Source organism: Pteropus medius, unplaced genomic scaffold (genome assembly GCF_902729225.1).
Source record: "Pteropus medius unplaced genomic scaffold, Ma_sr-lr_union100, whole genome shotgun sequence".
In the NCBI taxonomy this organism is placed as follows: domain Eukaryota; kingdom Metazoa; phylum Chordata; class Mammalia; order Chiroptera; family Pteropodidae; genus Pteropus; species Pteropus medius.
Window position 1 is genome coordinate 11,122,803 of NW_024342471.1, and position 15,484 is coordinate 11,138,286.

At 38.6% G+C, this 15,484-nt stretch overlaps 1 protein-coding gene across 2 annotated transcripts in view; it reads left to right on the forward strand.

Moving 5' to 3' along the window:
• The window catches only part of RALGAPB (Ral GTPase activating protein non-catalytic subunit beta), a 74,534-nt gene extending 60,205 nt beyond the window's left edge, over positions 1-14,329 (forward strand). For both annotated transcript variants that reach the window (XM_039864323.1, XM_039864322.1), the window contains exons 24-30: positions 270-435; positions 2,825-2,947; positions 4,511-4,647; positions 6,690-6,798; positions 7,593-7,671; positions 9,870-10,018; positions 10,490-14,329. In XM_039864323.1, coding sequence (XP_039720257.1) covers positions 270-435; positions 2,825-2,947; positions 4,511-4,647; positions 6,690-6,798; positions 7,593-7,671; positions 9,870-10,018; positions 10,490-10,683 — 957 coding nt within the window. In that variant the 3' untranslated portion in view covers positions 10,684-14,329. The remainder of the gene's footprint in view (positions 1-269; positions 436-2,824; positions 2,948-4,510; positions 4,648-6,689; positions 6,799-7,592; positions 7,672-9,869; positions 10,019-10,489) is intronic.
• Positions 14,330-15,484: the final 1,155 nt, after the last annotated feature.

The window sequence follows — 15,484 nt, forward strand, 5'->3', positions numbered from 1 at the left end:
TCACAACTGTCGTTATTATCCCCATGTTATAGATGAAGAAACTGAAACAGTAAGGTTAGGAGACTTGCCCAAGGCCCAGCCAGGATGCAAACTCAAATCTATCTACTTTGAAAGCATGCATTTTAAATTACAGTGATATATTCCCCAGTTTATACTGAGCTTGGACTTGATTTGTCAGACACTTCAAAGCTAACTGATTTTTATGAAGCTTTAGTTTGATATGCTCTTTTATTTCCTTCATTATAGCTGATAATTGGTTTATATTTCAGATTTTAAAGAATGTGGAGTCTTCCAGAAATGTTCAGCCACATTTCCTAGAATTTTTGCTCTCCCTTGGCTGGTCAGTAGATGTGGGCAGACACCCTGGTTGGACTGGGCATGTTTCCACCAGTTGGTCTATTAATAGTTGCGATGATGGTGAAGGACCTGAACAAGGTAAACTCATAATGGTCATTTGTTTTTTCTTGTTTTGTTACTCTTGATTCCACTCCACTCCTGCCTTTTACTATGATTTTGTAGTCTTATTTAAAAAAATAAACAGAGGTATATAAAGGGGAAATCTCCTTCCCTTAATCCTCGTCCTCACATGAGGTTACTTAATAGTAGTTTGTATATTCTTCCAAACATTTTCTTTGTACATAGGCAAAAAATTATAAACAAACGAATGAATTTTATAAGTAGAGTTAATTCATATAAAGTTAATGGCTTAATTATCACAAGGCTAATAAATTCCTTTTTTATAGCATGAGTGAGCAAATACTATTTTCTTCAACAATATTACAATAAATTTAGATTATAGTAAACAATATAGTTTCCTAACAAGTGTATTTTTGTCTAATAAATACAGTTTTCTATTAACAGATATGTTTGTGGCTATCATTAAAGGCTACATTCTAGGATATTATATAAAAACCCATCTCTATAAATCCTCCTGAGGACATGCAATCAGGATAACAAATACCAGAGCAAATATAAATTTAAACTTAAAACCTTTGCCCCACCTGGCTAATGTTCTTTGTTCTGAGGGCTCCTGCAGTCACTAGAAAGTTAATATTATCTCTCTAAGGTCGTTAATGCTTGTGTCCAGTGCTTCAAATTATCAGAATTCTGTCAACAAGATTACACTCTCGTAAGGTTTCCCATTAAATGCCACTGTCACTTGTTACCTCTAGTTCTTTTCTAATTTCAACCAAGGTTGAATCAGAGTATTTGTGGATATACTCTAATTTTAATTTCCACATATCCTTTAATATGTGCTTATATTTATAGACTAAATTCCCCCAAGTAGGATCGATAAAGGATATGCACATTTTTCAATTTGATAAATATATTAGTTGGATGCTTATGGCTGCTAGTAACAGAAAACCTGACACATGCTGGCTTAGATTTGGTCATTTATTGCCTCATGTAACTGAAAGTTTGAGAGATTAGTGTACATTCTTGTTGTCGTTTGATCAGCGCTCCAGTTCTGTTTCTCTGCAGTTTTTTCTTTAGCTCTGCTCTCCATGTGTTAGCTTTGTTACAGCCTGGCTTCTCTCTTAGTGCAAAAAGGTAATTCCAGCCTTTACATTTACATACCACACTAGCCTGGAGAGGAGTCTCAGAACCGCCCCACTTGCAAATCCTGAGATGCATAGGGACCATCCCAAACCTGTGACAGGAAAGATGGAATGATCCTGACAGAGAAATATAGACAAGGTAGAACTGGTGTGAAGGATTGGTCCCGCCCACAGTTCACAGCTGCTGCAAACAGTAGGGGAGGGTGGAGTGGATATCGGGGCAGTAACCATAGCATCTACTATAGTAGATGGAAAATGCCTTCCTAGTTTCTAAACCAGAAGTCAATAAACTACAGCTTATGCCTATTTTTGTAAATAAAGTTTTATTAGAACTCAGCCACACTCATTTATATATTGTCTGATACTGCTTTTATGCTACAGTGGCAGACTTGAGTAGTGGTGGCAGAGACCACATGGCCTATAAAGTCTTATTTACTCTCTGATCCTTTGCAGAAAAAGTTTGCTAACCTCTGGTCTAAACTTCCTGTTTGCCACATCCTTACCAACATTAGGTATCTTCTAGTTTGTTAGGTCAGAATTTTTCTATTTTTAATTACGATTGAGATTTAGTTTTGTATTTTTACTTCTTTCCTGAGAACTACTTGTTCATTTCCTCTTCCCAATTTTTTGTCAGGTTGTGGGTCTTTATATATTACTACTGGTAGGCTATTGTGTTCATTTTAATTGAGAATTATACTAGCTCTCAGGAATGTTACTTTTGTTCATTTAATCTTGCTGGCTTAGAGCAGATACTATTACTAAAACTGCTTGTACATTTTATATCACATCACTGACCACTGGGGAAGGGGGTACAGAAGCAGAGCTGAGGAGAAGCAGCAGAGAAGAGACCAGGGACAGAAATGCCTTGAAAGCAAGAGTATGTACGTACATACAGACAGACAGACACACACGCACACACACATGCCTCAACTCCCTCTATAGGAACTGTGGGGTCTTGGTCCTTTTGATTATTGCTTCTTCCCAAAAGACTGTTCCCTTAATCTGCCTCATACAAGTGAGCCAAAGGCCCTGCTCATCAAAAGTGGTCTGATTCAGAAACTGCGAAATTAAGATTTTATGATTTAAAGTTACCATAAAGACATTTAGTAAACATTTATAGTTTATTCTTACACACCAACTTATTCTTGTTAGAAATGTACATTCTATTTATCATCGCTTTATTAACCAGTTAAAATTTCACAAAGCAGGATGAATTTTTTTTTCCCTACTTTTTGGAGCAATAATGTAGTGTTTCTCATTCCTAGATGAAGTGGTTTCCTCAGAAGATGTCGGGGCTAGCATTTTCAATGGACAGAAGAAGGTGCTGTATTATGCCGATGCCCTTACGGAAATAGCTTTTGTGGTTCCTTCTCCTGTGGAGTCCTTAAGTAAGAGTATTTTTTGTATAGTGCTGTTTTACGATATATTTTGGCATTCACTGGTTTGTGCAGTATTATTGCATTGTGAGAGATTCTCAAGTCTTCTAAGGCATTCTTCTGCTTCTAAGACATGATAGCTTTTAGCTTATGCAAAGGTATAGGACATTAGCCCCTCTTAACTTTCTTAAGGAAAGTAGTTAAAGACAAGCAGATCAACCCTCTCATAATATTTAAATAGCGATGGAGACCCACTCATTAATTAAAGAAAGCTTTAATTAATTTAATCAATACATACAAGCCCTATTTTCCAGTTTATTCATTAACCATGAGTGAGCCCCCACCTGCTTCCCTATTTCCATATGAGAGCCTTTATATGGAACCCCGGAGAATCTTACAATTGGAAGACTCTCATGAAGGCCTCTGGATGATTGAACACCAAGCAGGAGAAACTTCAACAGCCTAGAAAAGATAGAGATCGAGCCTGTTCTTCTTAAGGATCAGGAGTGATTATTACTTTTCAATCAGAACTCATAGTCTTATTTTACCTAAAACCTTTGATTCTTGCAAATTAAGCCCATTTCTTTGTGCCTGACTAGCCAGCAAGTAGAAAAGTATCTTCTTTTTCATTGAGACCATCCATAGGATGGGATGCTACACATCACATTTGCATGGTTTCATCTCCAGGATAATGAATTTTCATTTGACCTACCATGGCAGCCTCTTAACTTTTGTTTGTACTTGGAACCCTTGACTTCCCATCCTGGGCCCCTTCCTGTCTCATACTGTGGGGCCATTTATGTCCCTGGCAGGAGTGGCCTTCCATGGTCTAGGTCAGTATCTTACCTTTTTGTCAAGACTGTGATCTACCAGCTTTTCCAGAAGCCAGGCTTTGTCTGTCCTCTGTGGGCTGAATCCCTGCCTAATGTCTCTGGCCTAGCCTGTTAGCACTAATCCAGTCCTCTCAGAGCTAGATCCAGGTACTTGCACTGTAGTTCCCGTAATTGAGCCTTCACCTCCAGTCATGAAACATCTTCTGTGTCAGCTGTGCCCTTGTCTTCTTTCATTTTGTTTTTTATAACTTTCTGTGTGTTTGTCCCCAACCAGATCACTCCTTAATCACAGAGACTAGATCCTCCATAGCTTTGGGATGTCCTAGTGCTACTTGGCAGCATGCTACATGATTGAATATATAATCAGAATAATTTGGAAAATAACATGACTCTTATTATGTTCCACGTTTGAAAATTTAAATACTTTGTAGTCTTACCTCAGTTATCCTGTAGAGCAGGAGCTGGCAGACTATGGCACATAGGCCAAATTCAGAACACCAAGAGGAGTTTTTACATTTTTACATGGTCGTAAATAAAATACACAGAATATGCAGTAGAGACCCGTACAACCGGCAAAGATGAAAATATTTATATCCTGACCCATTACAGAAAAAGTATGCCGACCCATGCTCTAGAAGCAATGCTTCTAGACTAGGTTAGACTATTAGCATAATTAGTTCAAACACTTTTTGTTCCATAGAGATAGTAGGTATTATAATAATTTTTTTTCTTTACCCCGTAGCTGATTCATTGGAAAGTAACATCTCAGACCAAGATAGTGATTCAAATATGGATCTTATGCCAGGAATTCTGAAACAGCCATCCCTGACACTTGAGCTTTTCCCTAATCACACAGACAATCTTAATTCCTCACAAAGGGTAAGTCATCTTGTTGATATAGCTCCAAAAATCTATAGTGAAATGAGAGTAATTATAGAATCATACCTGAAAAGCTTTTGATTTTAACCTAGAGAGTAATTATAGCTGTACTGATTCATTAGTAGCTTCATTTTTAAAAAAAACAAATTCTTACAGCTTTCTTTTTTTTCAGCTTGCAACAGGTAGTTCATCCTAAGAGAGCCTCTATTGTTTTCCTTGATTTAGCCATTCTGGTACCATGCTTGGTTCTCTTACCCATTTCTTCTCAAGCCTAGGTTTTTATTTTGTCTCAGAAATACTAAAGGTACAGCATTGGCTCTACATTTTTTCTTACCATTTCAGTGGATGTTATATGTTTTTTCTCCTCATGTTCCCTCTTAATCCTTACTGGAAAGTGACCAAAGTAAGTGATAACAAGAGTACAGGATCCATTCCTAAGTTTAAGAAGATGGATTTAAAAAAAATAACAATAAAATACTTGACTGAAGCCATTCTTTTATTGTATAAGATTTTAATTGGGGTCCTTCTATAGTGAAAATTATTTTTAGTGTAAGTACATGCTTAAAGTATGTGGAAGAGGTTTTCTCCTTTAAAACTGGGAAAAAAGGTTAAGTTGTATAGGACTCTCTGAAATAGACTGATTTTGAAAATCAGGAGTTGCTCCATTTAAAAAGATTTCACAGAATACAGTTTGGAAATGAACAAGTCATTGTTGGGTAGTAATGTAGGATTTTAGCCAGATCTAATAGTCAGTGATTGGCTGCCCTTGTACTCATTTTCTGAATGCCAGCATAGTTATTCCTTAAAATCTAAAGGATGACAACTCTTAAAGCACATTGTTCTTATTTATCATATACTTTGTAGGCTACTAACAAACTAAAAAAAGAACAGTCATTATCTCAATAGATGCAGAAAAAGCAGTTTGGCAAAGTTGGAGGAGAAAAGTCACTGTGTTAGACAGAATTCTAAGATGACCCCCCGTGACTCTTGCCCTTATATAATGTCATCCCCTTGCATGTGAGTGAAACCTGTGAATATGATGAAACATCTTGTGATTATATTACATTATATAGAAAAAGGATTTTGTGAATGTAATTAACCTTATTTTGAGTTAATCAAAAGGGGAAATAATCTAGGTAGGCCTGACTTAAGCACAGAAAATAATCTCTGAGTGTGGCTGGATGTGTCACTGTTTGGGGGAAATCTCTCGGTCACGCATTTCTGTGATTGCCACAATAGAAACAAGAATTGGGGGAATTGCCATGGTCTCTGGTAATCTGATAAAGACACGTATATTTTTTGTGTTAATAAAGCAATTTTATTTTTTAAATTCAACTTAGGTATGAGATTCCCTCTCGGTACACATAGCTTCGTTAAGGCTTTAGCATAAACTTAGCTCTGCTGCATGCCTTGAAAGTGATGGGGCTCAGAGTGCCAGTTGCTAACGGAGAGCCACATAGGCCTGCTAGCCTTTCAAAGAAACTTAAAGCTGATTGGGTGGGCAGGGAAGCCAGGAGAAAACTGAATAATAGTGAAGACCTAAGCAACTTTTTTTTTCTTTTTGCTGACAAAAAAAAGGAATTTTTGTAGCCTAGATTGCAGTTGGTCTGAGAACATTTTGCTGGTGGGACATTTAAGAGATAAGGATCCCCAGACAAATTAGCGATGCTGTTGTGATGGGGAGAGCATACTGCTTTCTAGCCACATAGACAGACTCAAGTCCTTTTAAGTGCTAATTAGATATTGCCCGCAAATTTTATTTTTATTAACGTCAATTATAATTATTTGATATTCCTTGCCCTTTTTTCTTTTGAGGATTTTAGGCCTTCGTTTCCTTGTTCTAGGTTGAGATTTGATAAAGAAAGGAGCCAAAGAAGAGCTTGTTTGCAAATGTCTTTCACATAGTTTTTCTAAACTGATTTCCCATGACCTAATCCTTATGATGCTAGGCAGCTTGATGAATGTATAATTTTAGTTTTATTAAGCCCTTTTTTTTTTTTTTTTTTTTTGCCTCCTCTTCTGCTTTTCTCTGCCCCTTGTAGCTCAGTCCCAGTTCCAGAATGAAGAAACTGCCTCAGGGTCGCCCTGTGCCTCCCCTCGGACCTGAGACAAGAGTTTCTGTAGTGTGGGTAGAACGCTATGATGATATAGGTACTGTATAAGGACTTTCTCCATAAATAAAATTATAATAGAATGACAGTGACTTGCTAAATGTCTAAAGGAGCGGCAGGATAGACATGATGTGGTGACCAGGAACTGGGACTGGAGTTCAGCAAGCCTGGGTTTGTATCCTAGCTCCATCACTCACTTAATTTCCTTAAGCCTTAGATTATTTATCTGTTAAATGGAGACTGTCATGGCACCTATTTATTTCATTGTCATGAAGATTCGATGAGACTAGTGAATACAGAGTCTTTGGCTATGTTTGGTATGACTTAATGATTTATTGCCAGTTAGTCCCAGTCATTCACAGGACCTCTGGAAAGGGGAAGGGGGAGCACTTCACTCACCCTCTTTCCATGAACCCTACTGTCTAGTTTTAACGTGAAGATTAATTTGTCCTCAGGAATTCTGTTGTGGATAAGTTCCTCATGACTTTTATATAAGCAACATAAGAGCATTAGAAAAGCATAGCCTGGAATCTCATCCAGTTCAGAGTTTGTGGAAAAGTGTGATATAGTTGCTTTTCAGTCTCTCCAAAACCCTTTCTAAGCCCTCAAAGACTACTATGTTCTCTAAAGACTCTCTGCTTTAGATAAACTTAACTAAAATGTCTTGAGAGAGAGTTATTTTTATTTATGAGGAATAGTTAGGATTATATATTGTAGGACAGCACAGACATATATATATTTATTGCCTGCTTATGTAAAGAGATTAGGAAATTAGATTTTCTATTTGGGAAATTGGAGGGAGATATTAATTGTAATGCTATTATTTTCTTCCAGAAAACTTTCCCCTCTCAGACCTGATGACAGAAATTAGTACTGGTGTGGAAACTACTGCAAATAGTAGCACTTCTCTAAGGTACACTCTTATTTGCTGAAGTTTATCAGTATTTCTTTAAGCACTGAGAAACTTATTTTTCAAATAAGTTGATTTCAGTTTAATCAAGAAATAGACTTAATGAAACAGAAGGGATGAAGGCAATAATAAACACAGTTAAGGAAAAAGAATCACAAGTTTATAGATAAATGCACAAGGTGAACAAATTAGCAGCATTTTCAAATGGCATAATTAATTGCTATTTTATATTTATCTGCAGCAAAAAGACAAATGGAGATGTGAAGGCAATTAAGTATTAATGAAGACTGTGATAATAGGGTAGCAATATTAGATGGAAATAATTGAATTAAATTGGTCAAAACATTCTGGATAGGTAGTTAAAATATCCTCATCACATGAGCTATTTAATGGAAAAATATTTCTAAGTAAAATGTAATACTAACTTCATTATTATGGTAAGATTTCTATTTTAGCTGCCCATGCACAAAAAGGATTAAAAAAAAAATGATTGCAAGAATAGTAACAGTGTATCTGTAGAGGCATTATAGTTTCAAGGTTTTTTGCTTGCTTGTTTTTGGTTTAAACAAATATTTTAAAATAACTCCAGGGGTACAGTTATCATCTTCAATATACAGATGTGGTGAAATAGACTCATAGTGCTTATTCCTCAGCATCACACATTCAGTAAATAAAAAAGGATCTGAACCTAAATGCTAACCTCATCTCTCATGTCTCACAGAACTACCCTTGATATCAAGTTAAACTTGATATTTTAACTTTGAATAAATTCCCTCTATTTACATGATTTGATTTGTATTGCATGTAAGATGAATTTACATTTTACAATATTTACATCTAACTTTGTTAAGATTATTGTTGTAGAAATAAGCAAGTAAAGTCGATTTGTTATAACTATAATTTTAAAATTTCTAGAACAGGGCAAGTCATCTGAAAACATTGCGTTTTTTATGCTAAAGTATTTAAAGCAAATTACAGATATCCTAACATTCTAAATATATCAGTATACATCTCTAAAAATTAAAAACACTTTTAAAATAAAGATAACATCATAATCATTAAGTTAGTAACAATTTCTAAATTTCATCTAATAACCAGTTTACATTCAGATTTCTCCATTTTCCCGAAAACATCTTTATAGCTAGGTTTGTTCAAACTAGAATCCATTCCAGGAGCTTGATCCTGTATTAATTGCTTCAGTCTCTTTTAATTCAAAGCAGTCCTATTTCTATTTTTTCTCCATGACACTGACTTGCTGAAGAGACTAGAATAGTTTTATGAGATGGACTTTTTTAGAACTAGTTTGGAAGAGAACTTTTAAGTGTCTCATATATATATTTTTTGATCTTTTTAGGTCAACAGTTCTAATGTGATTAGACTGTAAAATTTGTATTAGAATTTGCCTTGAGGATGGAATTAGTATAGGATTGAATTTTATTTAATGTCTTGAAAAGTTGACTCACTGTTGCTTTGGGTAAAGTCACTTTACCTATATAGACAGAAAGCTCATTGTGTTGCAAAAGAAAAAAACCAACCCTGACATATAGCGTCACAGACTCACACAGGTACCTCTAGATGCATTGGCATGTCCCAGACACATGATATGTAACTCAGTCTTTCAAAGGTACTCCTGTTACCTGTTCAGAGGCTTTGATGGCTTTGACTCTGCCAAGATGTGGCCATTTATCTTCTCTGCTGAAGAGGCCCTCCCAGCCTCCTCCCCCAACCCCTGAAAACAAATTATATCAGGAGTTCCCATAATAGGCCTAAGCTATACTCCTACTTCTGCTCTCAGTTGCTAGCATTGACTGCAGGGGAATTCCCTGCACTCAGAGCAGTCCACTTTTGTTCCCTACAAGGAGGAGGATCTAAGCGAAAGTCCCATGGGTGGTTGCTAGATTTGTAGCTTCCCATAGTAGCTTTCTCTGGGCCCTTTTTCCACCTCATGTCCCCAGGGGTTTTCTAAGTACGTTTTAGTGCCTTTTTTCTCAGCTTAAAAGCCTGGCCCCAGTGATGAGTACTTAGGGTCAGGTGTTGGTAGAGGGCTTCATCATGGGCTCCCAGAAAGAGGACTCTGAGCAGACTGACTCGTTAGCCCTTCTCAGACCCTGCATGGTAACAGGCCCCTTGTATTCTTATATTATACATGAAAGATTTCAATACTTGATTATCTGGGGTAAAAAGAGTTTTCTTTTCTTAAGATCTACCACTCTTGAAAAAGAAGTTCCCGTCATCTTCATCCACCCTTTAAACACTGGATTATTCCGGATAAAAATTCAAGGAGCCACTGGAAAGTTTAACATGGTCATCCCTCTTGTGGATGGGATGATCGTCAGCAGGCGAGCGCTCGGTGAGGTCTTCGCATGTGGTTGGCGGGTTACGTTTTCTTTCTTTTTTTCTTTAACATGTTTATGAACCAAACAATTAAAAATAAGGAAACTGTGGTATTACTTAATAGTTCCCACATGTAAAAAATGCCATGATCTTATTAAAAAGGAAGGATATTTTGTCCTATTCTGAACTGCACTTAATCTAGTAAGTATGAGTAGAACTATAATTCACAAACTTCCAGTATTTGGAAAGAAAATAGTTGTTTATAATCCAGGGCAGGAATTGGGTTGTCAGACTAGATTTTTACTTTATTTTTTCTTGTCATCGTGTGTTTCTTCTGACAGTTTTATCTTAGTGGAGCTCTGTCTTTCTGGGGACGGGGTGTTTTGCAAATGGATTGATAATAGTTTGAATTCTGTTCACTTCAGTACTGATAGTTCACCTACCTGACTGGTTATTCACATCGATTTTAAAACCCTCTGTTTTCAAGGTTTTCTGGTGAGGCAGACTGTAATTAATATTTGTAGAAGAAAGAGACTGGAGAGTGACTCCTATAGTCCACCACATGTCCGCCGGAAACAAAAAATCACCGACATTGTCAACAAGTACCGGAACAAGCAGTTGGAGCCAGAGTTTTATACTTCACTTTTCCAGGAGGTTGGACTCAAGAACTGCAGTTCTTAGACCACCGTGTGTCTAGGAATCTTGAACTCCAGCTTGGGGTTATAATATCAAAGCAAAACAATTTGATAGGTGATCACTGTAAAAATAAAAACAATTCACTCACCAAGAGGTTACTGTTTAATCACCAAAATAGAAGAAACACATTATAAATCCATTTGATAGAAGACTTCCAGCTTTCTAGTGAAAATGGGCTCCCAGACACAATCATATTCCTGCTGGTAATGATGATATACATTTTAGCCATAAACTTTCTTTTAAAAGTAACAATTTTAGTTAAATCTAAGCCTTTTGAGGAGAAAGGCTTTTATGCATCTCAGTTTAAACACATGCATTGGTAGTTATCAAATTTGGAAATTAGAAGTTGAAGATAGTTTTATACCTCACTTTTTAGGAGGTTGTGTTCAAAATTAAAATCTGTCTCAGAATCTTCCAGGACATTTAAAGACTCTTGTTGATAGCATGGAGGAGAAGGAAAGAAATCTCAACTTTCTGTTCACTTGTAGGTCCATTTGTTATCCAGCTATCCAGTTGACAGGAAAGAACATAAATAAGCAGCCTGACATTAAAATGTTTCATATTTTCTCTCCACATTTCAAAAAATTATTCTCATCACCGCACAGACCTTTCCGAAGGTGTCAGTTTCTGTGTGGCCCAGGAACAGCTCTAAGATGGAGGTATGGCCCTATCCTTTAATGGGGCTACCGATGGAGTTTGTGGAGTTAAAAGTTATGACAGCAGTGATGCCTCTACTCTCCAGGTATTGTCTAGCTTGGTGATGTAATGACAGGTTAAACGTTTGTAATTTCTTGGTAATTTCTTGGTTATGTAGTAAGAAATGTAAATTAACAACAAGGGTTGAAAATTATTTGGTGTCATCCATTGTCTCTCATTTCAGGACCAAGCAGGAGACTGTAGAGGTTTATGAAGTATTCTAATTTGGGGTTCAGGAAATAGCCTCTCACCACTACTAATTCAGATCTCTCCCAGAGAGCTACTGGATTTGATTTCATCATAATTGACAAATATTAGTGACTGCCTTCTTGGGTGGCCACTGCTAGAAATGGCTGTCGTCATATTTTCTGGATTTTGCCAGCTGAAGGCACAACAAATCCCAGCCTGGGTTTTAGACATACTTCTGTTACCTCGCTGCTACTTTTCTGCCAGGGATAAATGTTTTGAGGTAGCCAGACCCAGAACATCCTTACAAGGATGCCTGTTACAGTGCCAGAGTATACACTGCTCATTTCTCCAGTTCTTATGTGCTTTCTTCTTAGGATTATTTTACGTTAAGAAAATAAGTCACATTTAAAGTCCAAAGAGGAGTGATCACAGTTGTATAAGGGGTGATTTCACACTTGAACTCTGATGTCAGTAGATTCTGTAGGTCAGGGCTACAATGGTCTGTTTGGTTTGATGTTTTGGTGGTTTAATTAGGAAGTAGGGGGTAGTGTAGGGCTTAATTCCCTGTGCAGATATTTCTGTTCCAGAAGTATGTATTTTGTCATCTGTGAGCAAGAGATGTGGGCATAGCTGCTCTTGGTTTTAAGTTTGATGTACTTTTTTCTTCATGTTTGTTTTAAGCTCAGGTAAAGGTCACCTTCACCTTCTGTGACTCCAGTTTCCATTCAGGGTATAATGTTATTCAGTAATTAATTTTCTTATTAATCTGGGCAATAAATTGATGTTTCCAATTGGTAGCATAGGGGGAGGAGGATGTATGATAAAGTTTAGCAAGTTCTACCCTAAAAATGTTTTAGTAGCTCAGCAGGTATAGGTGAGGTTTATCAACTTTCATGGAAATTCCAAATTGATGGTTCAAGAGAAAATGGGCCCTTGTTTTAGTGGATGTGAACAAAGAAGGCTACAAATCAGTGTGCAACTTATAACTTTCCAGAGGTTAAAAATAACTGATGTAGGTATATTTCCACAGTGTAGTTTTTCAAGCAAAACTTTTACCTTTGGCTTAGTTTTACATTTCTGCTCAGCCAAATGTTCTTTGGTGTGCATGTTGGGGGTAGGCTTCCTGATCCTGTAATTTGCTCTAATTTCTGGCAACTCTGTAATTCAAATGGCTTTGATAAGTGGAGAACCATGTTGAATGCAATTTGTGATCTGAAAGACTTTATGCTCTCCCAAGGAAGGAGGGATGGATCCAGGATTATGCAGCCCCCAAAGGCTTGAAGCCCCAGTGTATAAGGCACAGACAGAGTATGGGGCATACAGGTGCTGTTTCCTTCTGCTCAAAATAACATCTATCTAAAAATGGGAGTGTGGTAAGAACCCTTGAACCTTTCACTAGTATGGGTTTGAGTTCGTGGTCACTGAGTTCATCTGCCTTTGTTGAAAGTCTTTGACTAGAATAATGGCAGTCATTAGTAGTCCACTTGGTAAGTTTGCTAGCATGTGTTTGGGACAAGCTGGGACACTTGAGTCTGTGGCTTAAACAGTTTAGTTGCTACATGTGACAAGTGCCCCAGGAGGTGACGGAGCCTGGCATTCAGAGACAAGGACAGAGGCAGGTAGTCTCTCATACTCCTTTTTCACATATGAGGGGCTTTCCTCCTCCTCTCTATCTGGGAGCCCGGGGACAGTTAGCAGGGCTTTTACTGTTTTAACCCTTTCCTTGCTCAGCCAACTCTCCCTTTTGTCCAGTGCTTCCTCCTGAGGCCCCCCTCCTACCCATTGGCCCTTTGGCAGTAATAGTTACAGAAGGTTGTCCCCCTTCTGCCCTGGCCCCGCACATACACACACACACACACACACCTATCCACGCCGTCCTCCATGTCCAGGTCCTCTACTTCAGGGCAGGCGATTCTCCTCTGGACTCTATATTTATAAATACAGAAACCTACATCTTTGGCCAGTAATGTCATGAGGCCTTCATGGGTAGTTACTTCTGCATACACTGAGGAAGTATTTGTTAGAGAGGCAGAGACTTCGAGAGTTATTTATTTCTACTAGAAGATGGAACTTTACCCAAAGTGGGAGTCCGCCTTGCTCAGACATGTTTTGTGATAGGTGGTAAAAAATGTATCAGAGGTAATTTGACACTCGCGCTGGCAGTAGTTCTCCATTCAGCATTTTAAAAACCCATTCACATTATAGCTTCCTAAAAAGAATCGATTTATGTTTACATGAAACAGTAAATTGTATTATGTGAACTATTGTAGGGATTTCCATGACAGCCTCTTGTCCTGAGGTGGAGAGACTGGAGGTAGTCCACTCGCTCAGTGTGGAATCAGACTGTGGGTCCTCAGTAGCTAAAGAAGCCATGTACTGTATAGTGTTTTTCTCAGTATCAACTCATGTTCTTCAGATGCTTTTCTTTTTTTTAACGGTGAGGGAAAAGGTATAATTTGGGATTCCACAGTGCCTTGCATATAGTAGGCGCCCAATAAATATTTGTTGAAGAAAACCAAGTTTCCCAAGTCCTTGTCTCTTGAAGTGACCAACAGCATCTCCTCCGAAGGGCTTGGCGGTTGTGGCTAAAAAATAAGCAGTATCATTATTTGCTTGAAATCATATATACAGTTTGTATGAATTTCGGTATGTTGCCAAGACATGATCTTTTTCTTATTGTATTTTCTGTAAATATTGCTGGCACTGAACTGTACAGGCGAAATGTAAATATGAAGGTGAACCCGTGTCCCCCGCCTCCTGTGTTTTCTCTTCGTTGGCTAGGGAAGAAGGCCCAGAGGCTCGTTTGTATTTATGCCGATCCTTTGTCCAGAAGAAACCCATGGAATATTGAATGTAATACATTTAGTCAATTAAATTTTAAGGAGATTCTTATCTAACAGAGTGTGTGCTTTTGTTTACAGGCCAGGCATTGGATTCCTGCATGGGTGTTCCTGATTTACTTACTATCTCCAGAGGGGCTCTGCTCTGCTCTGCTCTGGCTGCCCTTCATAATTTAGATGTGTGGGTTTTCACCCTAGTTTTATAGAGTTTTCATCAATACTTAAAATTTGATTAATTTAAAAAAAAAGTATTTGGCCTTCTGTGCTAGAAGGTGTTTAATTAAAGCACCGCCAGCAGAGACCCACCTTACAGAAGTTAGCAGTTGCCAAGGGCTGGCGGGGCTTTGTGTCTTGGGAACACAGAAATGCCAGCTATACTCTTTGCCTGCAGAAAATCTGACTGCTAGGGCTAGCCAGTCAGGGATGGGGAGAGAGGTTGCCGGCCCCTCTTCCACCCCTTTAAGTAGGGTTGGCTGCAGAGGGTTCCATGGGTCCAGTTTGACACTTCAGCGCCTAGATCACACATGGTGCAGGGTTTGTACCACTTTGGGAGACAGTGATGTGTGCCTTTGCCAAGAGCCAGCCCCTCTAGCCTGGCACTAACTCCAGGTGACATCAGTGTGTGGCCCCCTGAACTATGCCTGGAAGCCAGGCCTGGGAGCTGCCTCCCAGGTGTGTGTTCACACGTGTCCTGCCTGCTCATCACAGGACCCCCAGCTGGGCCCTGGTGGCCAGGGAATGTTCCCTGGGCTGACTGCACAGTGGCCCTGTTTTGGCATCGGGCAAGAAAATGCGTGTTCAAACCTTTCCCACCTGTGCTGTCCAGTTCTCTCTGACCTCAGCCCTTCAGGACCCAGTGCCAAAAAATCACCCCCAACCCCAACCCAGACCACCTAGCTCCTGGTCTTGGCCTCTGGGCTTCAAGTGGCCCGCCCACCAGGGCACTGTGCTGCTTGGATGTGCATTCTAATACCATCTGCCCAGACAACCTCTTCTGGGAACCTTGATCATCCCACAGCTGGGCTAAGACACGTCTAAACCCACTGGCCCTCTAAGCCCCT